This window comes from Rhipicephalus microplus, chromosome 1, assembly GCF_043290135.1.
Source record: "Rhipicephalus microplus isolate Deutch F79 chromosome 1, USDA_Rmic, whole genome shotgun sequence".
NCBI classification, from domain to species: Eukaryota; Metazoa; Arthropoda; class Arachnida; order Ixodida; family Ixodidae; genus Rhipicephalus; species Rhipicephalus microplus.
In genome coordinates, this window is record NC_134700.1 from 259,055,831 (window position 1) to 259,083,758 (window position 27,928).

Here is a 27,928-nt window from a genome sequence, read left to right on the forward strand (position 1 = left end):
TCGAAAATGCAGCCGCCGCAGCCGGGATTTCATCTCGCGACCTGCTAGTCAGCAGCCGAGTACTTTAGCCACTAGACCAGCGCGGCAGCACCAGACCACAGCTTCTAGACCACTGCAGCTGTCATTGCAGTAGGCGACCATGTAGAGTTTATACAAGTCAATGTCATGCGCGCAGACGTATACCTTCACTCGGAGAATCTTTTAGGTGTCCATCTAGGTGCAAAACAAGGCACGCGAATAAAAAAGCGATGGGAATGAGGACTGCAACGCTACCTCGTTTCGCTATTCAATGTGAAGAAGATAATTGTATCGCGCACAGTAACAGAAATGAAATGACTAAAATCATCTGGGACTTTACTTTGAATGCAATATGCATGATGAGTTGTTGAAGCGTTGCGGCTTGGTGAGATAAGTGATTCGAATTCATCAAAAAGTTACGCAGTGCAATGACACGGGAACAGAATGTCACTAAATATTGCTGTGTTATCATTAAATCTTCCTTGTGTCTATTGTTCCCTTGCGTTGGCGTTGCGTTGGCTTTGAGTAGGTTGTTTTTGTGTTGTCGTCGTCATCGTCGTCGTTGTTGCTGTTGTTGCTGTTGTTGCTGTTGTTGCTGTTGTTGTACAAAACATATAGCTAGCCCCGCCGTGGTAGTCCGGTGGCTAAGGTATGACCCGCAGGTTGTGGGATCTAATCCCGGCCGTGGCGGCTGAATTTTCTATGTAGGTGGTCCTTTCTATTATTCTCCCTTTCCCACACCCCAAGTGTAGGGTAGCCAACCGAGCCAACCTTGGTTAACCTCCCTGCCTTTCCTCTCTATTTATTAATCTCTCTCTCTTCTATGGAGGCGAAAATGCTGTAGGCCCGTGTGCTCAGATTTGGCTACACGTTAAAGAACACCAGGTAGTCAAAACTTCCGGAGCCTTCCACCATGGCGTCTCTCATAATCATATGGCGGTTTTTGGACACTAAACCGCAGATGTCATCAAAACGTATTGTTAATGCAGGCAGTAAATTCTGTGACTGCCAAGAAGATCGATTTCGTGTTATTTCGGAAACTGCGGAGAGTTACTAGACAGCTTTTTAGAAGCTTTGTGTAGCTTCAATGCATATTGCGCACACAGGGAACAGCCTTGGAGGAGAGGGGCATCTAGCCACGCCGCTGCCCTAATAATTAGGAAAAATTAAAGAACAACCAAAACTAGCTTCTTTTTTTTCAGGACTGCTTTGTTGAAGTGATACCATTCACAAAAGGTGGAAATAAAATGTAGACTAAAATGGTGCAGAGATTCAGCATGGTCTACTCGGCTCGCTTTTTTAACACGTAAAGCCAAAATTGAAGTAAATCATGCATACATTACCCAACCCATACATGAAAACGACGACCAGAGAAACAATAAAAAAATGACAGCATACCCACGGGGTGAGAGATGGAGGCGAAGCTGTGTCCGCATGCCGCCACTTCGGCCTCCCGTTCTCGTACGCCGGGATCTTCTCGGCGGCGCCGCGCAGCTTAATGGCACGCTTCTGCCTCGCGCGCTCGCACATCGGGGTTCCGTCTTCGAGCGCGAGCCACCGCCGCCTTGCGCGCACGCCGCTCAGCAGCTTTGTCCATCCGCCGACCTTCTGAGCGTGCGCGAACGCCAGGACGTCTTTTATTTTACTACACCGCGCCCCTTAGCGTACGGCGCCGGCGACGAACATGCGATTGCCAAAGTCTTCATGTGACGTCATTCCTATTTTCTCGCGCGCTCGCATATCAGGGTTCGTCTTCGAGCGCGAGCCACTGCCGCCTTGCGCGTGACACACTTTTTATCGGCAAACTGCTAATCATCCACTGGCCGCGTCCGTCCGTTGTCTGTCTGTCTGTATGACGCACGGATGGACGCAGAGACGGACGCTCGAACGGATGGACAGACGGCCGCATGGACGAACGCAAGGACGGACACACGGATGGATGCGCGAGAGGACGGCCGGATGAATGCATGGACGGATGCACGAATGGACGGACGCGTGGACGCGCGGATGAACGCACAGGCAGATGGATGGATGGACGGACGGATGGACGTATGAACGAATGCAGGGAGGGACGTACGGTTGGATGGACGGATGGACGCACAGATAGACGCCCCGGTGAAAGCACAAGAGGACGGACGGACGAACGCACGGATGAACAGATGGACGCATAGACGGACGGAAGCAAGAACGAACGGACGGCCTGAAGCATGAACGGAATGACGGACGCTTCGCCTCACTCATCATCATTCGCTCCATGGACATGCTGTGATTTTTATTATTTTATCATACTTATGAGTAACGTCCTACAGTATCATACCATTTGCATTTTCCAGCGTATATCCATTTCGTTATATGTGCAAGTACCGCCTTCTACGGCGGGTTCAAGAACTAACGAGAGGTGGCTACATACGATTACCACGGGACGCTCAGCCAAAGCCTTAAGAAGCTTCGCTCCCGGAAAATTCTCCTGAGTGATCGTGGCAAAGTGTTTCTCTTTTCTTTTGTCGACCAAGTTTTGCGCGCCTCCAACAATATATTCATGGTAACTTCATAACTTCATGTTCATGTGCCTTTACACGCGCAAAGGGTGCCGGTTCGACCTCGTGACCTTAGGAACTTCTGGACATTTTTTCTCGTGTATGCTTTGCGAACTCAGATAAACTCTTACTACGTACAATTACGCTGCCTGAAAACTCAGTTCCTCGCTATTACATTTTTTTTTTTGCAACGCAGGTATTACCACAATGGTGACTCAAGCAGAACCCAGCGTAACGCCCAATGCTGAACCACTGTTCGCCGAGCCGATACAGAACATAACGGTGCCTGTTGGCCGAAAGGTGACCCTGTCTTGCGTCGTCGACAACCTCAACAACTACAGGGTGAGCTATCTCCTTCGTGGCGCGCTCGTCCCAATATTTCGAACGTACAGGTCAATTTACGAATGGAAGGTCGATAAGCAGGAACGAAGCTGTGCACCGTCCACCTCAGCGAAACATTGGCTATAGTGTACTCGGCTGCTGACTCGAAGGCCGTGGTTTCGATCCCAGCTGCGGCGCTCACATTTCGATGGAGGTGAAGTGGCAGAGTCCCGTGTACTGTGCGATTTCAGGACAGGTTAAAGAACAGGAAATGGTCGAAATCCGGAGCCCTCCATTACGCGTCTCTCATAATCTTATGGTGGTTTCTGGATGTAAAACCCCTTATATTATTTTATACTATGAAGTTCTATAGAGAAGCTTATTTAAAACAAGCATAACGCACAGTTTGTTGCGAGGATAACATTGAAATAACGCGCAGCCGTACAGTTAGAACTTCATAGGTTCGTCTCTGCGGTGTCTGACAGCCGCGTTTTTATTGAAATAATGTAGCGGTGTGCGATTTCACCGTTGTGTAATGTTGAACGTATTAAATTTTGTTTAACGCGATATGAAAAAGCTAGGATGACATAATGTCCTACTTATCCTTTGTTAATTTGCTTATTGGATAATGCACAAGATGGCAGCTACACGTCTTATTAATCTTCAATATCTCCTCATTTCGCAACATATTTACTCTGAGCCTAATCCATCCATCTATTTAACTAAACTTTACTTTATTGAGCTGAACCAGCAAAGTAACGGTTCGCTCCTTTTGTCAAGCCACATCTTAAGTGTACCTGAGAAATTGCGGTAATCTCCCTTACGCTGAGCACAATCCAGACATTTCGCGTATACGCCGCATATTTTTCACGCGTTTTTGTTGCTAACTTCTCCAACAAGCCAAGCTGATTAAGCCAGCCAGAATTTTGCTGCTGCAAACCCACGCCCACTAAGATATCTGGATTTACAAACAACGCAAACAACGTACGGTTTTACGGCGTGATCGCTTTAAAGCAGCAGAGGGAAATGCTCAAGGAGAGCCACGGTGGCTGTTATGCGAGCCGAAGGAACCTCACATAAAAGTAAGACCTCTTTACCTTATCGGGAGGGCGCACTTGAAGTAAGCACTCGGCGTTTTCCGTGAGATTAGTGTGTTCGTTATATCTCCACTGAGTGAACAATGAGGCAGAGGCTTACCATCTCGTACGAGCTTCCAGCGACAATAGATGAACGCCATGCGTGCGTCACACAGTACGCGCGACCACGAAACGCTCAACGCGCGATAAAAGCAGACCCGCTTCACGCACCTAATTCAGCTGTCTATGGCAACATCATCGCCTGCTGACACCCTGACAGAGAAACGGGATGCGTCTTGTTTGCGCACACAACATACGCTAAGCGGCTTACCGGCGATCACAAAAGCTATGGCTTGCGAACGGAAGCTCCCATGCACGAAGCTCTGATCACCATAAGCAGTGCGACGCACGCGACTGAAAGCATTGCTTTCAAGCTCTTTATCAGCCTCGTTTGAGTGACGTTAGGACCAGACTATATAGCTGTGTCTCTCGCATTCCACTGTCGTTTTTTTTTTAATCGGGTAAAAAAATTTAGTTAGCGCGACATTCGAGAGATAGTCGCTGCAGTCGCGTGCGCTCATTGCTGTCGGCACCCGTTTATGACGTGCGGGGCACAAATGAATGGAACCGTTGTATTACAGAAGGACACTTCTCCGACTGTGTCGGGCATATTACATCACCCCGCGAATGGGCGAAGTTTCAGTGCAAACGAGAAAACTGCAGAGGTGAAAGAGACGTAGACGTGGGGTCACGATTAGTTGCTGTGCTTGACGTCTTCATCCATGTTACTGTCAAAAAACAAAGCTCTTTCGCCCTTCTTTTTTGTATTTTTGCTTATTTTTTCTCACTAGTTCACCTGTAAAAACCGAGCGAAAAATTCGGCAGATCCCACGTACCTTGGGAATCAATCTCACGTGAAGCATGCGCCTGCAGGCTGACTGTGTTGTATTTTTTTTTTCGCGCAAAACGTTACGAAGTTGCGCTAAAGATATATACAAATTCACGCACTGAAATATGTTAAACATGCGTTTTATATCACAAGTTGTTCACAGTTGCGTAATGATGCCAACATCAACATGGACATCAACAACACCATAAGCGGTAAGCTGATATAAAGCGCTGCTGCTCGCGAGGATCGTAGCCCTGGACACTGCTTCATAAATAAGCTTAAGCGCATGACACCTGACTACAATTGATATTTACCCGACGTTACGGCTGTATCGCAAAAGTACATATGTAATGTTTAAAAAATTTGAAAGCCAGCACTGCAGCCACTGACGTTTCACGAACATTAAGGTCTGTTTCAAAAGTAGTTCCGAGACTTGGTGTGGCTCTGTGGTAGAATATTTGTTTGCCACGTAGAATGTTGGGCTTCGGTTTCTGCTAGGACCCTGACATTCAGTCTTTGCATTCATCGAGCCTACGCTGCCAATGTTACATTTCTTCTTAACGCTCGCGCGGTAAAGTTACCCATGTCAGTTCTCACTGCTCATGGTTAAATATAAACTGTCAATCACCTGTACCATCTACCCACTGTTATGCCTGCGAGTCCGCAGTGAACGTCCATGCCTCGGAAAAAGGAAATCTGTGTCAAGGCCAACACGCGAGCCCGCCTGACGCGATGAACAACTCAATGGCGTCATCACGCGACGGCGCCTTTCTGCCGCGCACGTGCAGTGAGTCACGTCAGCCAGCGAGCCGGCGCCTTCCTGTCTGGCGAGTCTGACGCAATGCGTGGCGACGTCACTCGTCCTTGGGTGTAGCCACGTGCAACACAGCGGCTCCAGATTCGATGAAAAAGAATGACGCGGCTCAGCGGCGACCCCATTGGAGGAGTCTGACCTCACGACCAGCGGCGCTTCTGGTTGGACATTCGGTTACTCAAAGAATCCACCCGGTGCATATAAAAGAAGCCCTGCGGCGCGTCGCGAGCAGTTGAGCTATGTGTTAGCAGAGCTATGTGTTAGAAAGGAGAGCTCGGCTCTTCGAGTCTCTGTCGGCCTCAGTGCCGAATTTGCAACGCCGAATTTGCAACGCACAGAGAAAGAGTGCCTCGCAGTAGTGTGGGCGATCACCAAGTTTCGCCCGTACCTCTATGGTCGTCCATTTAAAGTGGTGACGGACCACCATGCCCTCTGCTGGTTGGTAAACATTCGTGATCCCTCTGGACGACTGGCCCGATGGAGCTTGCGTCTACAGGAATTTGATGTTACCATCGTATATAAGTCTGGACGTAAGCTTGAAGACGCTGATACGCTGTCGCGTGCACCCATACCTTTAGTCAATCACGACGAAGAGGACGATGACGGTTTCCTGGGCGCCCTTAGCTCATCTGACTTGAGCAGACGCCAGCGAGAAGATGAAGAGATTCGACCGCTCATCGACTATCTGGAGGGTCATAGCGCCGTTATACCTCGCCATCTATCTCGCGTCGTGACGTCTTTCTGCCTCCGAGATAATGTCCTGTACAAAAAAAAACGCCCGTTCTACGAGCCACGCTTACCTCCTCGTCGTTCCGAAGGACATGCGGGACGAAGTCCTCTCCGCGTGTCATGACGAGCCCACATCTGGTCATCTAGGTTACTCGCGAACGCTCGCCAGAGTAAGTGAGGCGTACTACTGGCCCGGACTTTCGGCAAGCGTGAAGCAGTACGTCAAAAGCTGTCGGGAATGCCAGCGTCGAAAGTCGCCACCAAGCAAGCCGGCTGGATTACTTCAGCCAATTGATCCACCCCACAAGCCATTTGACCAAGTCAGCATGGACATTCTCGGCCCACTTCCTTTATCGTCCGATGGCAACAAATGGGTCATTGTTGCAACTGACTATTTGACCCGCTATGCTGAGACACAGGCAATACCACGAGCCACGGCTTCTGAGGTAGCACAGTTCTTCATGTGCCACATTGTTCTGCGCCACGGTGCTCCATCTACAGTGATAACCGACAGAGGAACAGCGTTCACTGCACAGCTTATTGATGAAGTTTTTCGACTGAGTAGCACTAGGCATCGAACGACGACTGCTTACCATCCGCAGAGCAACGGCTTAACCGAGCGACTAAATAAGACAGTCACAAACATGATCTCCATGTACATCGACGTCCAACACAAAACATGGGATCGCATTTTGCCTTTTGTGACGTTTGCTTATAACACCGCCGTTCAAGAAACAACCCGATTTACACCGTTTCGCCTTCTCTACGGCCGCGAAGTTCAGACGATGCTGGATGCGATGCTTCCTTGTGAAGGCGCCGATCAATTAACAACTGACGCAGAAGAATTTGCAGAGCGTGCCGAGGAAACTCGCCAGCTCGCCCGGCTACACATTGGTCAGCAGCAACACGTCGATGCACGACGTTACAATATGCGTCACAATGACGTATCTTACAGTCCGGGAGACCAAGTTTGGATTTGGACCCCTGTTCGACGCCGTGGCCTCTCCTAAAAGTTGCTGAGCAGATACTTTGGTCCGTATAAAGTATTACGCCGCGTGAGCGACGTAAACTACGAAGTGGTTCCGGATGCTACGTCGTCACGATGGGTACAACGAAAACAACCGACCTCTGACATAGTTCACGTGGTGCGCATGAAGCCTTATTTTGCGCGTTCCTAAAAGACCACTTTTCCTGTGTTTTTTTTTATTTGTGCTCCGACAATTGCCTCATCATTGGTGAACTTATCGCGTCTAACATTTGATTATTGGTGCCCTTTTTCATTGTTTAAGCTACCTTGTTGTGGTTTTTTTTTTTTCAATAACTTTACAGCATCGGGACGATGCTCTTTCTTTTTTTGTTGAGGAGGAATATTGCCACCTACTTCTAGTAGTGGGTCGTATGCCAAGGTGAAGGCTCACACCACAGAGAAGAAAGAAGTGCGCGTGTTCCCCCCTGCTCTGGCAAACAAGCCCAACCGACGCGCTTGGTTAGAGCCCTGTTGCTCAGGCGTCAATAAACCTTGCCGACACCCCCTGGAGCGACGTGACAATATGCTGTACATAAACCTTGTTTAACTCACCGTCGTCTCGTCCGCTCGTCCATCAGCTCTGCGCAGAAGCAGTCGCGAGCTGAGAAACCTACGCTACCAAACGGCTGGTGACCTTCCCGGCGGAGTTCGAAGCAGTGGCGCCTTCGGGACCGTGTTGGCGTCACCGTCTTTCGAAACAGTGGTTGCAGCGGTGAGATTCGTGGCGCCCTTCGTAATGTCGTCGGAGGCGCGCTTCGCAACACCACATAGCTGAGGTACATACACACCCGCGGGTATGCACCACACGTTTGGTGGATAGAGTTTGACGACGTACGCGACGGGATTGTGACATCATTCATCTCATGACCAGTGAGTCATATTCGTCAAACATTAGATAGATAGATAGATAGATAGATAGATAGATAGATAGATAGATAGATAGATAGATAGATAGATAGATAGATAGGTAGATAGATAGATAGATAGATAGATAGATAGATAGATAGATAGATAGATAGATAGATAGATAGATAGATAGATAGATAGATAGATAGATAGATAGATAGATAGATAGATAGATAGATAGATAGATAGATAGATAGATAGATAGATAGATAGATAGATAGATAGATAGATAGATAGATAGATCATTCACGGATGGATGGATGGATGGATGGATGGATGGATGGATGGATGGATGGATGGATGGATGGATGGATGGATGGATGGATGGATGGATGGATGGATGGATGGATGGCTCAAAGTGCCTACAGTACGCTGAGAAATTCTTCGCATTTATCAAGTGCTGCCTTTCAAACACTGAGTTTCGACTCTCAAAAACTTTGCACTAACATGCACTAACAAAAGCTTTGCACTAACACGTCTGAAATAAGGGCGGAGATGAGTGGCCTGCCTTGTTTTTCTTTATTTTGTCGTCTCTCTCTCTACAGTTGTTTCTTGTATCTCTTTCTGTTTTATCTGTGTCATTATATTTATTGATTACTCACTCATTTTATATTTATTTATTCCTCTCACCCCGTTCTTTTTACAACCTTGTTTCTCTCTTCATCTCTCTATGACTTTCTATCTCTATTTTTGTGATTATTCTCTTTCCTCCTCCTTATGTTTCTCTTCCTCTTTCTTTCTATCGCGTTCTATCAATTTCTTCGTTTCTTTCTCTCTGTGCGGATGTTTTTGTGTTGTCTTTCTTTTCATACCTCAATGTATTTATTTCCTTTATTCATATCTACTTTCAAGTTCCTCTTTCTTTTTGCCGCAATTATTCTCTCTTTTTTGTCTCCCTTTCCGACCTCTCTCTGCTTATGAAGCATCACCATGTGAGAAAACACTCGCTTTCTTGATTTCCTACCAGGTAATAGATCATTAAACAAAGCTGCAGCATCAGGTGGGCTAGTGGCGCTTGTATTATTATTGTAATACTTGTATAGAACAAAACACAAAACATGGAAAGAGGACTATTCAGGGGCCGTCACTTCAGCTAGCTGCCTTAGGTGATCACTCTGAAGTCAGGTAGTTCATGACATATATAGGATCGGTGTAAAAAAGCATGTTCTGTCAAAGGGCATCTACCCGCAACTGGCGGCGACCTCGGTAGCCCACGTGCACTCCACGACCCCTGTCGGGTTGTGATATGCTGGACGCTGCCAGATTCCACCATCTAGTCAAAACTCTGTAACGGCTGCATTTAAAGGCAATCAGATCGGCCGTAGCAGCCTTGTGGGCCAAGCGTAATGCCGAGCTCCTTCTCAAGTTCTTGTTATCGGCCCATTACACGTCTGGATACTGCGTTGCGCAAACCATACCAAACGATTAAGAACCATCGAGATAATCTTAGAACCTTCCGACGCAATTACGAGTTTCTGTTTTATGGCCACAAGTTCGGCCAAATAAAGAGAAGACGTCGACTGCTGCCTTTTTCAAAGTCATGATCACGCGACAATATTTGACCAATGGAGGAATATGAAAACATTGTGGCATTAGACAACGTCCCGGACTACACTCAAGCATGACCGGGTCTGATCTGGACAATACAGTCCCTATACTGCCCTGTAACAAACCTAAAAAAACCTCGAACCAGAAGTCACGCCAGGGGTGAATAGAAATTCGCAAGATTCACCGAGTTCTGGGAGAAGAGAATTTAAAAAAAATGAGGAATGAATGAACAAACCAGCCAGCATAATCAGTCAAATTACAGAATTGGATAACAAACAAACAAAACGTAAAAGACTATCAAGGTATCGTGAAGGGTAAAGCGGCGGCGAGATTACTTCTAGAAAACCGACACCGGCGTTTGGAAGCGCGCACTGATGGATGGGAAGGTACTGCATTATCTTTTTTTCCCCTTTTTTATTTTTCTATCTATCTTTCAACGCTCTTCGTTTCGCGGCCCGGAAACGACGAGATCCATAAATGCGAGACGCGTATCTACGAATCGCCGAGAGACCTGCGCGTCCGTATTGACGAAGACAAACGTGACGTTCTGAGCACGCCGACGCGCGCCACGAAATGTCTGCTTCGTTAGTCGCACGTGTGTTTGGGTATGAGAAAGGAAGTGGGCTGGGTGCTGCTACACATTTCGTGCACGAGCGTACGTGCATGTGCGCTGGCTGCGTGCCCACGCACGAAGCGCGTGTGTTTGTATAAGTGTGCGAGAAGGGTAAGTTACGCATTTAGCGCGTGTGCGTGAGTGTGAACGCGATGTGCGCCCACGCAGGAGGCACGGAAAGCCCGAGACGCGAATCTGAGTGCCGCGCCAAGGAATCGAAATCTATACCTACCCTTCGCTCCAAAGGTATAGCGAGACGTGGATTTGCTAGGTCTGCCAACAGTGCAAACTAATTGAGCAGCGTAGAAAGAAAGATAGATGATGATCTTACTCTGCGTCCACCTGAAAGTTTACCTGCAACGTACAATACAGCCTCACTTAAAAGCCCCTCATAGCTCATCGATTCGACTGCAAAATTTTCTACTCCACGAACTGTTATACAGCGAAGGTGAAAATAGACCTGACGTCGCATGAAAAGCGGCGATTCTTGTGACTTGAGTCCATCGGATCCAGAGCTTGCCGTAGTGTCGAATCAGCTTTACGTCGAGAATGAAGTATGGGGTACACACCGAGGCACGAAACGCTGCAATCTCCCTGACGCGGAGTGTGACCTGGCTCTTGGCGCGTGAAATGGTGTCGCCAGCATGGAGACCAAAGCCCTCGCTTCGATGGGTGCGATTTGTAAACAACCATCGGGCGTGCCACTGAGAAAGAACAGCTGCGTATTTCATCTCCCACAGACTCGCTGCACGCAACCCCTGGGACAAAAAAAATGGGCGGGGGGGGGGGGGGCTGCGTAGTTCACGAAAGGCACTTTGTTGGTTTTACGCGAGGACAAAGCAGTCGCACTGTGATGCAAAAAACAGAAAAAAACTGAGAGGCCTTGGTTTCAAACAATCTTCGAGTGCTGTCGGCTAATAATGATGACGTGTGGGGAATTGTCGCAATACACATTATAATATAAAAATTTAGCACCAATACCTATTGCGTTGTTACTGAAAACAAAAACATTTAAGAGCAGCAAAATTTAAAACCCTGCATGAAAAAATATATTACACGTAAAAAGTTCTTAATTGTCGCGCGCGCGCGTGCGTGTGCGTGTGCGTGTGTGTGCGTGTGTGCGTGTGCGTGTGTGTGTGTGCGCGTGTGTGCGTGTGCGCGTGTGTGCGTGTGTGCGTGTGTGTGTGTGTGTGTGTGTGTGTGTGTGTGTGTGTGTGTGTGTGTTTATGCGGAGATAGCGCTGAGCTTGTATGGAAGTCGACAGCATCACAATACCAACTGCTTATATGCTGCGTGTTAATGATGGTTCATTATTATGTGTTAAGGTATATGCGTATTGGTTAGCTATTTTTACTTGAGATTCAGCAGCTCAAGACAGGAAAATCGTGGTGTACCGACAAACCATTATTGCCCATATGAGACGACAGCCAACTGCTGTCGTCTCGGATTCGTCACGAACGTGCGAAGTGACTTAATCTGGAGCACGACCTCGGCAGCTCGCGCCTCGCAGACAAGCGCAATGCGAGATGCGCCGTTACGCCACGGCGATTTTCTCGACTCTCTCGCAATGCCGCGAAATATATAGCACGTATAAATTTAAGAGGCGCGCTCGTCTTTTCAAACTGAAATTTTATGGCACCATATAACAGATCACGTGTTTCTGCCCCACCCGGCCCGAACATTCTCGGACTGGGACGTGGAAAAACAAGACGGCATAAATCTCACCTCGCCCCTCGGGGCACATCCTTAGAGGCGACCTGCGTGGCTCCAAAGTGTTGTAATAATGGACCGAGCCTCGCTCGAAGACGCCGTTCGCCCGCCGCCATACACGACGCGAAGACGCGACTAGAGAGGAAAAGATGATGAAGAATAAAATGGCTGTCAGTCGTTTTTTACAATCAAGCATTGAAGCAATGTCCTCCGTGCCCAACTTTTTTTTAAGCGCGGAATTCTCTTCATTTTATCTGCCACTTCTCTTTCTTGTTTTGTGTCTCGCGCGGCCGGTTGTGACTCCGCCATTTCTCTCTCTTTCGTCAGAAGAAGAGAGAGGAGGGCCATGAGCGAGAACTCGGCTGACGTGCACACGCGCTGCTCGTAATATATGTGGGCATTTGCCCGAGATCGTTTTTCAAAAACCTGGTATCCTCCGCTCTTTGACGGTTGTTGATCCCACGAGAAAACTGAGCGGGCGCCTCGTCTTTGAGTGAGGAGCGTGATATGTATAGTGTATATGAGTAGCCGGGGCCCGGACACGTCGCTGGTAACAGAGTAAGCACTCCGCCCTTGTTTCGCCTTGTTCTGTCAATATTTATGTCCGATCAATCGTTCCTGTTTTTTTAACAGTGTTCGTGCCCTCTTCTATTTTGCTTTAGCCCTCCCCGAGTGAAATTTACGGTCAACGTTCAGCCAAGAATGTGTGAATCGAAGCAAATTTTGACAAACTCGGTTACAGTGTCTGTATAAACGGGACGTTGTCAGTATGCAGCCTGGGTGAACGCCTTTTCGCGCCATACGCTACCAGTTTAGTTGAGTTGCACTATTTGTATTACCAACATAGCTTCCTTTTTTTGGTTGTACACGAAGTTTTGTTGCGTACTACAGCAACCTTAGCATTCGCGAAGCATGTACGGCGTATTGCGATGTCATTTACGTCATTCAGAGCGGCGCGTAAAAGTAGTCACTAGTTAGGTAACGTTAACTTACTGAAGTACGCCAACTGCTTTGTGCTAAACTGTCCGTAAAAAATCCTGCATATCACACTTGATTGCGCTTTGTAGAATAACTTTAACTTATATAGAACGAATACTCCTTCATTTTGGAAACAGCAGAAATGTTGAGAGTGCCACTATCGAGTCTTTGATCGGAGTTTTAATAATAAAATGTTAACAAAACAGCAAGCAATAGCTTCATTGTCAGCGGATTTTCTCTTTGTGCTGAAAACTGTTCAATGGCGCTATTCGAAGCATACAGAAAAATAATTGCTGGTTATAGACATATGCCTCTTTTTTTATGTGATGTCTGCTGGTGCATAACGCAGTATGAACAATGTCTTGGCGGCTATATTTTGAATGAATATTCTTAAACCTCGTAATCAAGTGCACGCTCTAAGACTTACTAATTTGCTCTTTACAACCCCTATTTCACCACCTCTTTGCGGGGTACCAAACCGGTTACTTTTACCAGGTTTACCCCCAGCATTTTCTTTTGATCTATATTTCTTCATTTATTTTGTTTTTGTCGTTATAAAAATACTATGCACCGCGAAATTGTAGAAAACTTTCACTCACTCTAATTATGTACGGTAATTTAGGTAATTTTGTACCTAAATCTTACTCCGCAGTACGCGAGTAACAACTGCAAAGTAATATTGAGCCATTTAAATGTTCGCTGAAGTTTTTGAATTTAAAACAATATTTTGTCTTGACAGTTGTAAACCAATCTTGTGTCGCCATTCGCATAGCATGCCTCTAACTTGTACTGTGACCTCAAGCAAACTTTCTGCACACCAATTATCACGTATATGAGATGATGCTCGGCAATCTATAGCATGCAGCCAGAAATGAGCGCAAACGATTGATAATTACCGGATAGTGATTATACCTCGCCACGCAGAAATATTTTCTCTCCGTACAGCGGCACACGGTGAGCGTGCAAAAAAAACAAACTGGCCAGAACTGAACATATGCAGGTATCTAAAAATGGTAATCATCTTAGCAATCACTCCATAGAGAGACGTTTATAAGTACTGCTACGTGAACGAGAAGATTCTTGAATTTCTCCTGTTCATCTTTCCACTCCAAACAAAATTGATTGATTGATTGATTTATTGATTGATTGATTGACTGATTGATTGATATGTGGGGTTTAACGTCCCAAAACCACCATATGATTATGAGAGGCGCCGTAGTACAGGGCTCCGGAAATTTCGACCACTTGGGGTTTTTTAACGTGCGCACAAATCTGAGCACACGGGCCTACAGCATTTACGCCTCCATCGCATATGCAGCTGCCGCAGCCGGGATTCGACCCCGTGGCCTGCGAGTGAGCAGCCGAGTACCTTAGCCACTAGACCACCGCGGCGGGGCATCCAGGCAAAATTGAAAAGGCATTCATGTCATTACGATCGTCACCGCGTCAACGTTCTCTTTTGCCTTATACTTTACTCTCTTCTTCGAGGTGGGAAAAACTGTTCACCCACTGGTCAAAAAAAGTACGAACCGCTATATCATAATTGTTCGTACGCGCTACTGCTTCACGCCTTACAATGCGGAATCGTCGACTGCGCAGGTGGCCTGGATGTACGTGGAGAAGTTCACGCTGTTGACACTGGCGAAGAGCGTGATCACGCACAACTCCCGCTTCAAGGTGACCCACAACGGCCACCGCACGTGGCACTTGCACATTCACCGCGTCCAGGAGAGGGACCGGGGAGCGTACATGTGCCAGATCAACACATCGCCCATGAAGTCCCAAGTCGGATACCTCAACGTCGTTGGTAAATATGCGCGTATTATATACAAACACGCTTCTGTTTACTGCTGTCCAAAAAGTGGTGGACGTGTACTTTTCAGTGACGCGATAATCCGCACCTCTCACCCTGTCTGTCAGAAGCAGCAGTCATTTTTTAGCAGTGTTAGCATCCTATTACTTGTTACTGTATGAAGGAGTAGACTTTGTTTAAAGTCCGGCAGTTTTACCGGGCGAGGTGAAGGAAGAGGGGATTAACCCCTGTCCCTTCCCACTCTCCCTTGATCATGATGGCGGTGCCTCAGGTGACCGCTCGAAGTCCTTGCACCCGGGCGCCATCCTCGGCTTGCCGGACGGCCCGAAGCTAGTCGGCCAGCTCGTCGCTTGTGAGTGCCGCCTCCCAGCGGCAGCGCAGCCGACGCCGCTGATCGGAAACAGTGACGCACAAAGTTTTGAAACACGGTTTATTTTTTTTACCGTGCAGTTCCGAAACGTCGTAACTCATTTGGAACCGCTTCTTATTCTGAAAATTTAGTCGCATTTGCAGCCGTCAGCTAGAATAGACCGTAAAGGGGAATACGCACCGTATTTCTAACGTTTTTGTCATAGTGACCCCCTTTCATATATTTCCTGTTGCAAAACAGTTAACTGATCTAGTTTTTTTCCAACCTTTCCCAGGTGTTAACAATGTAGTGACATCTATTCCAGAGCTTTTTCTCGTTGGCTGAAGCCTACTTAGTAAAGAACCTGTAGTTGCCATTCTAGATGAAATATCGGACCACAAGATAATAACCCTGATGCTGAATCTTGGCCATGAGCCCAAAGAACAAAACGAAGTGCGAGTTGCCCCTGTTTCTGCACGTGCAAATGACGTCATCATTATGGATGCACTTAACGAACCATTTTCGAACTTCTTTTCTTTCTATCGATCTGGTGGCTGAATATGTTGAGTAGTTTTGGACATTTTTAAAAATCTCGTCTTAAGTGCACCAAAAATTTTTTTACCTCTTAAAAGAAAATGCATAAAGATTTCAAAACCCTGGCTTACTAACGAAGTCGTTCGCTTTAACGTGGAGAGCCCAGCCGCGGTGGTCTAGTGGCTAAGGTACTCGGCTGCTGACCCGCAGGTCACGGGATAGAATCCTGGCTGCAGTAGCTGCATTTTCGACGGAGGCGAAAATGCAGCTGCAGGCCCGTGTTCTGAGATTTCGGTGTACGTCAAAGAACCCCAGATGGTCGAAATTTCGTGTGCCCTCTACTTCAGCGTCTCTCAAAATCATATGGTGGTTTTGGGACGTTAAACCCCACATATCAATCAATGAATCAATCAAGGATGACAAAAAAATAGCATAGTGAATGCCGGCCTACCACCCCAAAATTTTTATTATTAATGCTGTAATGGTTATAAAGCAAGTGTATTTACAGCAGTGACCCAATGAGTGTTTAGAAAAGGCTTTGAAAGGCTGCTCTTCTAGCTTTCGCTGTGACTGTGCTGCGCCTTCCGCTCAGGCCAAGCGTTTTTTTTTTTTTTAACTCGCGAGTGGTATGAGAACAGAATGAGCTTCCCGCAGATCTCGTCAAACGCTTGACCATAGCAGATTTCATTCAGGCGCCTAATGCTCTTTTGTCGAGCCTTAAAGTATAATTTAAATATTTCTTTTTTTTTTGGCCAATGTTCACTTGTATATGTCTACGAAAGTACAATTTTTTTGTTTTGTTTTTTGACAATACACAATTTCAGTATTGATAATCTTAAGTTTGACAAAGTACATAAATTATTTATGCGGTGTGGAATATGTATTACTAGCATATTGAAGATAACAGTTCTGGTGTAAATATTTACTACGGTGATTATCGTTGTAAGTGTTGCTATTATTGCTGTAAAAAAGTAGTGAAAGGTGTGTAGCATGTCATTATCGCCTATTTTGTGTAGTATGTACGTATTGCATTTTTGTTTGTATTACTCCTGCTTATAACCTCTTTAGGTTAGCAGAATATTACAAATAAAGTAAACTTTTTTTTATGAATTTATGAGTTGCCAAAAATATGAGGCAGGAAATTTTCAACGTGTCGTGAATCGCAGTGCCGCCCAAAATCGATAACAATCTGACAAGTGACAGCACGGAAGTGGCTGAAGGTGGCGAAGTGGCTTTGCGCTGCGTGGCAAACGGGACACCGGAACCGGAAATCACGTGGCGAAGAGAGGACGCCCAGTACATCTCACCCGACCCATCCAAGAAAGGTCAGAGACGACTTTCGTAAGGCCAGAATGCTTAGCGATACGCCATGGAAACACTGTGGAGATGTACAGCCTTTATTATGTACTCCCCGCGGTTTAGACCGGAACTACGAAACACGTATATATAGCTTTCCTGAAATCCAAATTGCCCCGCCACGGTGGTCTAGTGGCTACGGTACTCGGCTGCTGACCCGCAGGTCATGGGTTCGAATCCCAGCTGCATTTTTGATGGAGGCGAGAATGCTGTAGGCACGTGTGCTCAGATTTCGGTGCACGTTAAAGAACCCCAGGTGGTTGAAGTTTCTGGAATCCTCCACTACGGCATCTCTCATAATCATATGGTGGTTTTGGAACGTGCGTTAAACCCCACATATCAATCATCAATGAAATCTGAATTGGACCTGAGGTGCTGGCTGATATACTTTCATTATCCACTGGTTCGAGATTTAAGGCAGTCAAATAGGTCTTAGTAACTTTGTCAGCCAATAACATCTGTCAGGATGATGAACCCGGGAATAAGCGCCAAGTATGAGCCACCCAATAAACCCCATTGTGCTTCCTATATAGATACAATCTGCTTTGTAGCTTCTATTCTTCAGACGCTGTTCATTTCGGGCCTCGGACACATTGCTGTAGCGGAACACACTTAAAAAATATTGAACATATTATATTAATTCGTTGAACTAAGAATGTCGCTGGACCTAATATTTTGACGTGTGCACTTGTCTTCGTCAAGGCAGCAACTGTTGCTTTCGCTTCATTTTACACAGTAATGGCATAGAGAAACATACATAAAGAGCGGATACTCCCCGTAGGGCCCTGCGGCCCAGCTAGTGTGCTGCTTTCAGCGCCACGAGTCGGACCCGATAACGTATTCAGCATAAATAAAATAACAACTTTTCTTTCCTTCTGACGCTGGGATTTGAACGAGTGCCCTCATGCTCCGAAAGTGAGTCTTTACCACTACGCTACACTCCCATGCGTCCTCAAAGAGAATACATGTACAGTCCAACTAAACCACGTGAATGTGCCTCTTTGTGCAAAACAAATGCAGAAAGACAACACTTTCTAGTCATACTTCACTGTTTTCTATTGTAGGGCATTAAATGTCCTCAGCGGCACATGATGTAGAGCAGATATGGAAAATTGCACAAATTAATACAATTTTTTCTTTGCAAAACATTGATGCCAAACTTGGGTATTTATTGTCCTCCTGAGGAGGCTATTACATCTCAACAAAAAAAAGTAAAATTGAGCACGGGTACGTCATCTAGTGGCTAGTCAGACCCTTTCTTGCTGGGACGTGATCGGCTCCAGTGGCCACCCTTTATATAGTATGTTTCTCTATGGTAATGGACTAATTTCTGAGCTTCTTGGCTACGCCGTGACTCTCGGTGCGTGCACTGCGATAATCTTATCGTGTGCGTCTGTATGATTGCACTTGTAACGGTCGTGTACTCCTGTCCGGTTCGCAGCATTGTCGGTGAGAGGCACCTGGCTAAACATAACGAAGGTTTCCCGCCTGCATATGAGTGCCTACTTGTGCATTGCAACCAACGGTGTGCTGCCCTCGGTCAGCAAGCGGATAATCCTTGCGGTCAGCTGTGAGTACGTTAGAAGTCATTTGAAGTCCGTTGCTGTGCATATGAAGAGCCTGAGATTATATTTGCATTTGTAAAGTATATGAGACTGTTGTGTGGTAGTTGGCGAGGGAATGATATAAGCATATCAAGTCACCACGAAAGAAATTTATAACTATGTGCAGAGATCATGTCTACATGTGATGGGCTGACTCTTCCTAACTTGTCTCATAAAGAGGAAGAACGACGGTCCTCTAGAAACAAGTTTGTTCAATTCCCGTAAGGTCATTCATGCGATCTGAATCACACGAACATGCTTTACTCTATAAGCTATTTCGTCAACTTAAGAACTATATTAGCGGTATTTTACATCGCTGTACAGAAAGGATATATATTCAGTGATCGCTAGACTCGATAAAATTAAACAGCGCCATTGAAGGCAACTTCGACCGCGGTGGTTATTCAAACACACATGTTCGACTCGCAGTAGGAAACGTTCAGTAATAGAAGAAAGTTGAACAAGGACTTCTAGCATACCCCGTTAATTAAACTATCAGTTTAAATATATGCCGATGAAGGCAAATCAACATCCGTTTCTTTCCGTCTTCTGGTCTTCAACCGGAATACCAGCATGTTCTCCAGCACGTACCAGGCAGTATGTAGTCAAGAGAAACTTTAAAGTGAAAGGTTTCAAACAGCTACGAGCTACAACACGCATGGCCGCTCCTTTCGCGAGTGCCCTTTCGAAACGCCACGAAGTTGCCTAATCAGTATCACAAGGGTGCTCTAGAGCCAACGACCTTCGTTAACTGAAAACCTCGAGGATAGGCAAATGGGGGCTCTCAATACAAAGTGGAATTCAAATAAAACAAGACGCTGAGAAGATGAAATTACAAGTTGGTGGCACGGTAGCTTATGTTAGAGGAAAAGGGTTAAACTTTACGGTAATCCCTGCTTAATTGGCGGGTGAAATTTCGCAGTGTCTGCAGAACCTCAGAATTATCGTGGCGGCAGTGAAAGTCATTACAAGCCAATGTTACTCGTGCAAGAAGTTAAATTTATCTCTCGGATCCAGCCTACAATAATGTTATCTCTCAGAATTTGAAACAGCGCCGTCAATCTGCTGAACGTAACACCACTTTGCGCACTGTGCATCTTCTCGTTCTGTATATTCGCGAAAGCTTATCCTCCTCCCCCAACCCTTGCATTGCGATTTGTGAAGGATGAACGACGAATGCTTAGGGACGGCATCATGACCTATCCTATTTACCTGCGGCTAAGTACGGCTTATCATTTGTCTAATATTGGCTCCGGCTGGTTAAATGATGAGTAACGTATACGCTAATGTCAAATATGGGCTATACGATATAGCTGGTAATCGCTAATTTCGCCTAATATAGGCTATCCGCTGTGGTAACAACACTAATTATTCAACATGAATCAAATCATGCTCTCGCATACGAATAGGCAAAAACCTGAGTTCAGTGTGCCTCAATTTTTGTCTTTATTTTATTCGCCGAAGAAGAGACAACCTCCGCACAACTTAAACTGAGTAATTTTCAAGCTAAGGTGCCAACGTTTGCCCTCTGTCGCTCTAGTCGCACCCATGATCTGGATCCCGAATCAGCTGGTCGGTGCGAGCGTCGACTCGGACGTGACGCTGGATTGCAACCTAGAGTCTCACCCAAGATCGGTCACCTACTGGACTCGGGGGGCGGACCGTTTGATACACCAGAACTTCAAGTACTCGGTGGTCACCATGCAGCACACCATGTACAAGGTGCGCATGCAGCTAGTCGTACACAGGCTCAAGCCGGAAGACTACGGAGAGTACCACTGTGCCGCCAAGAACACTCTCGGCGAGACCAAGGGCACCGTCAATCTCTACGGTGAGCGGCGGCGGTTATCATTAGCTGCTCCTTAACAGAGCTCTCAACGGCCCATTCGGACCAAGTTCTTGGCAATCCAGTCGCAGATTTCTGTCTTTGTAATCCTAGAGACAACCTTTGCGATCATTAAATCTAATCAGCCCACAGTGATGTGTTATCATAATTTTCTTTCTTTGTTGTCGCTGTTCTTCTCATTTCACCTTTCTTTAACACTCCTACAACAACGCAGCTTCATTCCTATTGTTGGTCGTAAAATTTCATGGCGTAAACGCAAAACGCCAGAATGAAGGGCCCTTAACCACCAACTTGCGCGTCCCTCTTCTAGTACATGCGCTCTCTCCTTGCGTTTTCACGTCGCACGATGAAGAGGGGCATTCGTAGAGCGGAGCAGACGAACCAACGAACGTGTTCCCTGTAGACTCATGCTCGGGCACAACTGTAATGCCACAACTGAACTTCGACCTCCGTTTTAGAGGCGCGTTAACAATTGAAGAGAAACGGCATATTTTTCTTTGATATCAGGCGTACAGGATATAACCCGACATTAGTTTCAATAAAGAAAACCACAAGACAAGCATAAAAATCACGTGCTGGATGAAGAGGCACTTATGAACGATGGGAACACACTACCCCGCATATACGGTAAAGATTAGGTGGCAGCTGTTTTGCGCTTCGCACGAGGGCTTCGAATGACGTCAAACGACCCTGCATTATCCCCGTATATGTTTCCTGCTCTCGTATATAAAAGTACGGCCCGTATACCAGCTCATTGAGTTCAATCCAAGATTGATATGGGTAGACAACGTTAAATTAAACACACAAGCTAGGACAGCGTGAACACAATGCTCGACAAAATGAAGAAACTCACCTTACTGAAAATGGCTGCGCAACCAATCACGGTCTACACCAGCGACCACAAATCGATTATCACTACCATCACTATTTAGTAATAACAAAACATACACCCCTCCTCCACATCAGCATGTGTGGTGTTTGATACAGTTTCACTGACAATTCACACTCGCATGGCGGGATGGCAGCGATTTCCTCAAGTTTAGGTTAGTCCCCGCGTATTGGTTATTATTTAATATAGCCATGTGCTCCACACTGTTATCGTGGGCAAGTTCCTATCCCCACAGTTCTCCAATCCTGTAAGCTATAGAAATGAAAACGTGGCGGCCAAATATCATATTACTCAAAGCATGTAAGAGGCGATTATACCACAGTTATCGTATACAATTAAACCTTGTCTACGTTTCTCAACAGAGATACCTGCAAGCTCCGGGCCTACGTCCCACTCGACGCTTATCTCAAAAGGACTCCACGGAAAGCTACTTGACAAGGAATGGAATAACTCGCCACATTCCCGAAGCCCTGGTGAGCGAGGCACATGGTGCTTCTCAGAGAGTAGTATACGTCACGAATCGCAATGCACGTGACCCTCGTTTTTCCTTTCGATTCATGCTCCGCATTTTATTTGCTCTACAGGACACTTATTTTATGTGCGTGGTACGGGTTTCGAACTCAGTTTTTTTTTTTGCGTTTATATCGATTGAAGATGAGTATATTAATGTGGTCTTGCAGGCTCGTCGCGTGACTGGTGGCTAAACTTGTACGGTAACGAGACAGATCCCTGGTCTCCGCTTGCGCCTGCTGTGGTGAACCTTGAAGGTGTGCGATCACTTCCGTATACGCCTCAAAACGCAATGCACGTGACCCTCGTTTTCCCTCCAGGTTCATGCTCTGCATTTCATTTATGCTACAGGAAACTTATTTTATGTGCGTGGTATACGGGTTTCGCTTCCCCTATTCTAACACTTCCGCTATTACAAGCGCTTCTAATGTTCTTCCGGGCTACTTCTGCACAACGCAAACCTAGATTGCACGTCGCTGCTGTCCGCCTTTGCTCCGTATTAAGAGAAATGCATTCTTTTATCCTAATGCCGAGCTTGAATCACGCAAATATTTACCGATTGCGTGAAATTGTTAATTTTATATTCCTAAAAATGTGAAGCATGTAACGTAAGCACGCAAGTTTGCCAGTTGCATCTTGCCTAATAAAAAAATGATGCCAATTGAACATTTCTCATCTGTAGACGCTCGCATAGTTCACCTGAAGTAAACACGAGGACGAAAAGATTTCGCGAAGCACAGCTTCGGTGATACGTGAATAAGGTCACACAAAACAAGTGTTTGTCAGTGTTTCATTAAACAAGTGCAATATTAAGAAAATAATCTGTATGTACAAGTAAGGTGGTTAAGACGGAAAGTGTGGCTAGTTTGCCCCGAACATAATTGGACATTGTTACTATAGCGTAGCAGAAGACGGGCTCGAAAACAAAATATAAAATATGTGGTCTGGAGTGTCTCCTTGTCTCTTTGTCCTAATCTCATTTTACGATATAGTATCTTATTAGAGCTTGGAAAGTATTTCAAACCAATTTTTAAGTTTGCTGCTTAAGTGGTCGACTTCATCGTGCTATTGACACCCTCAAAGGGGACTGTTGGGGACCCACTACTTCCCTTACGTAACCACGCTGCAGCAAGTAATTATACGCGTAAAGTCTACACTCTTGCAATTTATTTTACAACATCAGGCTACCGTTATTAGAAGCGCCCAATATAGGCGCGAAGTAACGCGATTTCTTGCATGATGTGCTCATTCCGAAAGCACAGTGGTTCGCAAGCACCACACGCTACACAGCTAAACGCAAAGCATTTATTTGCGGACTATCTATCTATCTATCTATCTATCTATCTATCTATCTATCTATCTATCTATCTATCTATCTATCTATCTATCTATCTATCTATCTATCTATCTATCTATCTATCTATCTATCTATCTATCTATCTATCTATCCTCCTGCATATAGGTGTCCACGTGATCACTTTCTTAACTTAGGGTAGATCAAAATTCGTTTGGGGAAGCAAGAGAGTTTGGCGATTATGACTGCCTGGTCATGACATCAATCATCTAAAAATTCCGTCACGTACGACATCGATACTTTTTTGCAGACACATGTGGCTCATACCCACACACCACGGGCCGCAGTAGGCGTGTATGCACCACAAATGTTTCAAATTTTATAGGTACATATAAACCATGAGAAAACCGCCTATGACCCACGCTGCACCCGTCGCCTGGCTGCCTGTGGTGCGCGCACGAACGGGCCGATATGGCTCATATACTTTGGCAATACGCAAAATATGAAGATGGGCCTCGAGAAAGGACGACGTCAACTGATGAACCCACCGAAATGGGGCGCCTTACTGAGCAATGGCAAGCCGCCCTTCTCAGCGAGGCCCTCGAAGACCAGGTGTGGGCCGTCCGGCGGGCCAGGGCCGTCGCCGAGGACCTCAGAAGATGTTCCTCGAACGATGTGTCCCTGGCAGCCTAGCCCCGGACACAGCAACAACCGTTGGGCAAATAAAGTTTATTCAACTCAACTCAACATTGGTAATTTTAATTTCAGAATGTTCAGCAAAACTGACATAGCCAGCGGTGACTCGACGAATGCAAATGGTATATTTTACGGTCCCAGCAGGAATCAAACCCAATAATACTGCGTGACAATCAAGTATTCTACCACAGAGCCCCGCCAGGTCTCAAAACTCCTTTGTAAGAGGACCATATGCAGGCGTAACGTTGGTAAAACGTCGATTGTGGTTGTTGTGCTGCCAATCTAATGTTATGAATATGTATGCACCGCAATGATACAGGCGTCATCTCGGATTGGCGTAGATTGTAGTTAAACGTCACCCACTGAAGTTGGTCTATGTAAACTATTCAGGGCCAGGGGTGAATCTAGCGACCCATTTTAGGGGGTGACGGTTGCCTGAAGTTACAGAAGTAACACCAGATTGGGGGGGGGGGGGTCCTGATTTCGTTCTGTTTTTAGTAGCATGAAAACCTTGTCATAGCCGAAATACTGTAAATATGTGATCACAGTAGTTCCACTCAATTGTTCTAATTGGTGAAATTAGTGATAGGACATGGATGAAAAGTACTGAAGAGAGGTGGGTGCCGACGCAGGGGGTGGGGGGAGAGGCGATCACCCCTACCACCCTCCCTCTGGATTTGCCTGTACCAGGGCTGCCATCCTCGCAAGCACAAGCGCAACACTTTATATTACTGTTTCTGGTATTGGTAATACCCATGTTGCTTTTGACGTCGTTACGCAACAGCAAACAACTGGTTATGTAAGCATATTCGACTTTTTAACATATATGTCTGTATGTACAACATTTCTGCGTATGTTTAACGTCATTTTATTAACAGTTCGCTCTACGGAAAAAAATTTCATTTGTAATGTTTGCGCAGTCACACGGGGAGACAGAAAAGAGTACAAACGGGCGCAAAATATTTCTTCCGTGTCCCCATGCATCCGCGCAAACATTTTAAGATGGGTTTATTCCAGCTAGGCCGACTCACAGTTTTTTTCAAAAAAAATTAGGCCACAGTCACCTTCCCTGCGCATGTATTGCATGACAACGATTCACATAGTACGCGGGATCTGCCGAATTTTTTCGCTTAGAAGCACACGCACTATCATCCTCGTCTGTGTGATCACGTGTTAAAAAAGTTGATGTAACGCTGGTAACATATCGCTGATCTTGTTGCACCTCGTTGATATTAAAAACGTCCACGTAAAGTGGTCGACATGCGCAAAATAATATTAAAAGTTTGCAAGCGTGTGCATTGTAGATTTAGAGCAACATAAATAAATGTCATTGTTGTCTATTAGTTCTAAGGCGTTTATTATAAGCCTTACCTCGTGAGTGAGTTCAACGAACGTGATTGATTTGATTTCTGACGCTTCATCTTAAAAACAAACCAGAAATCTTTCTGGCTCATGATAGCTCATGATGTATTTATATATATTTGAATTCGCTTTTGCAGCCACTGCAAACTGCGGTGCATGTCCCAGCCCCACAAGCGCAACGCTTCCACCCAGGCTGCTCGTGAGCTTATTGTCCCTGCTAGCAACTGCAGTTTCGTGATCACCTACAGAGAAGCCTTCAACATGAAGCCTTCATCACGCACATCTCACTACCGCGCAAGGTACTCCGGGACACATATCCTGCTGCTGCAAAGACACCTGCAACCTCCGAGTGTTTGTGTGCGGGTGCGTGCGCATGTGATAGACTCCGTGCAAACGTCTAGGAGCCGGTCTCTTCGTCAAACCTTCCAACAAATTCACCACCTATAGTTAACTAGATCCGCTTCAATGTTTTCTACGATCTCGCGGTCACAAGCTCACCAACGTTCATCAGATCGTTGAACACCAAGAGTTTCCTAGGCATTCAATGAATACGCCATTACAGGTACATGGCACATATCATTGCCTGTTCTGAATCAATTTTCCTTTAACTAAGATCAATCTGTTGAATCACTGCAGCGCATCAAGCTATCCAAAGCATTTCCTTTGTGTACTGTTATTACATGTGTTACATTACATATGTTGCAAGTGTTCTGTCATTACATGCACGCCATGAACAATTCATGCGAGACATTCAGGCAGAGCACTATGAAAAAAGGCACAAAGCTACCACCCACTGGCCCTTCGTTTTCCTTTTTTTCATTGACCTTGTGCTGTTTTCTGGCCCTTTGTTATCAACACACGGGGTAAATATAAAAGATACAAAGATGAAACTGCGAAATGATACGATCACAGCCAATGCTAGTAGGCAGCCTCGAAAGCCCAATTTTGTATTGTTTTCACTCATTGTGCGCTGTAGAAACGGAGGAATTAGAGAACCGTCTGGTTCATGTGAGAGCAAATCAGCCATTCTCATAAACAGTGTCCTATATTTACTCGCAGTTTTGGTGAGTATATTCGAAACACGCATCACGCAAAACCACGCTCTCGAATTTTTGCCTGTAGAGCGTGCTTTGTTGCAAACGTATAATGACCGCAGAAAAGCCAACAGTGCTGTTGACTGGGGGAAATTGAGTGACTTCGTCCTTCCCAAGCAAAATGTTGTTATTATTATGATTATTATTATTATTATTATTATTATTATTATTATTATTATTATTATTATTATTATTATTATTATTATTATTATTATTATTATTATTATTATTATTATTATTATTATTATTATTATTATTATTCAGGAAAGTGATACGACTGCTTCTTTTTCCCCTTCGAGTTACGAATATTTGAAGCAAATAGCCCTTTCGGCAAGTGAAACTGAGAGCTCAGAAATAAATACACCTATATCAAACAATATGCAAAAAGTTTTGGAAACTTCGACTTGCCATTCTACATAATGCCTCAAGCCGCTTAACGATATTCTTTTTATATACAGCGCCAGAGACACAAACAGTGGAACACCCTACATGAAGCTGTTTAATAATAACACTATTAAAGACGATAGTATTTCTTGGGGACCTTCAACGCAAAATGTTTTGCCTGTCTGTCTGTACATTTGTCTGTTTGTCCACTCTTAACGGCATTGGGTATTTGAAACGGCCGACCCCATCCGCAGCGCCCACCAATGTTGCTCAAGGTTGCGCGTTCATGCTTGTGCAATTGTCAATTTAAATGCAATTATTGCGCATGTCTGGGGCACCATAACAACACGTATATGTTTTGCATGGGCGTATTTTACTAGAAAAGGCGTACATAAGCAATTTTAAGGACCGTAGCGCTTATCGCGCTGCACTGACCATGCAACACTTGCACGAAACGGGGAATGTTTCCAGCGCTTAGCTAAGACGAGACGGTGGTGGAACTTACCCGTCGCCTTGCGTTCTACACCTTATCACCTCCGAGACGGGCGCGCAGGGCGTGCGCGCTTCGCTTTTCAAGATAACTGCCAGATAGCGCTCATGTCTCACGTGTGACGTGGCTTGATGCGCTCGTTCGCCTCCGCTGCACGCTCGAGGCACTCTAAAGCAGCGCCTCCAGAATACCACTCACCAATTTTCTTGCGCAGAACATCAAATAAATGTCTTGTTCACTCTCTCCACACGCAAGACTATCGTATTTCGACGACATATGCAAAAACATGCAGATACGCGGCCAACTTTTTTATTCTAACTCGTACACCTCTCTCTACTTTTCTAACAATAATTTGTCGCCAATACGTGTTATTTGTTTAGTAAATATATTAGACTGCTAATTTACTTCATTTAGTCAGTCATTATATCCTTGTGGTAATATTTTATGCTCATTAGTTACGCACATTGTGCAATTACAGAATTGGAATTATGTTTACATCACAGTGTCTGTCGAAGCTGGAGCCTCATCTTGCTGTTATCGC

General features: G+C 45.6%; 1 protein-coding gene across 1 annotated transcript; it reads left to right on the forward strand.

Annotated features, from left to right (window-relative positions):
- Positions 1-2,757: 2,757 nt before the first annotated feature.
- On the forward strand, positions 2,758-25,963 carry LOC142769576 (lachesin-like). The gene is made up of 7 exons (XM_075872650.1): positions 2,758-2,897; positions 14,766-14,973; positions 17,029-17,187; positions 18,660-18,788; positions 20,363-20,653; positions 21,920-22,030; positions 25,557-25,963. The coding sequence occupies exons 1-7, from the start codon at positions 2,763-2,765 to the stop codon at positions 25,655-25,657; spliced, it is 1,134 nt and encodes a 377-aa protein (XP_075728765.1). The 5' UTR covers positions 2,758-2,762; the 3' UTR covers positions 25,658-25,963.
- Positions 25,964-27,928: the final 1,965 nt, after the last annotated feature.

Bases quoted from the DNA above. Each gene is read 5' to 3' on its own strand.
- LOC142769576 (XM_075872650.1), top strand. From the start codon at position 2,763: ATGGTGACTCAAGCAGAACCCAGCGTAACGCCCAATGCTGAACCACTG. The intron at 14,974-17,028 runs GTAAATATGCGC...CGTGAATCGCAG, and splicing joins CGGATACCTCAACGTCGTTG to TGCCGCCCAAAATCGATAAC. The intron at 20,654-21,919 runs GTGAGCGGCGGC...GTTTCTCAACAG, and splicing joins GGGCACCGTCAATCTCTACG to AGATACCTGCAAGCTCCGGG.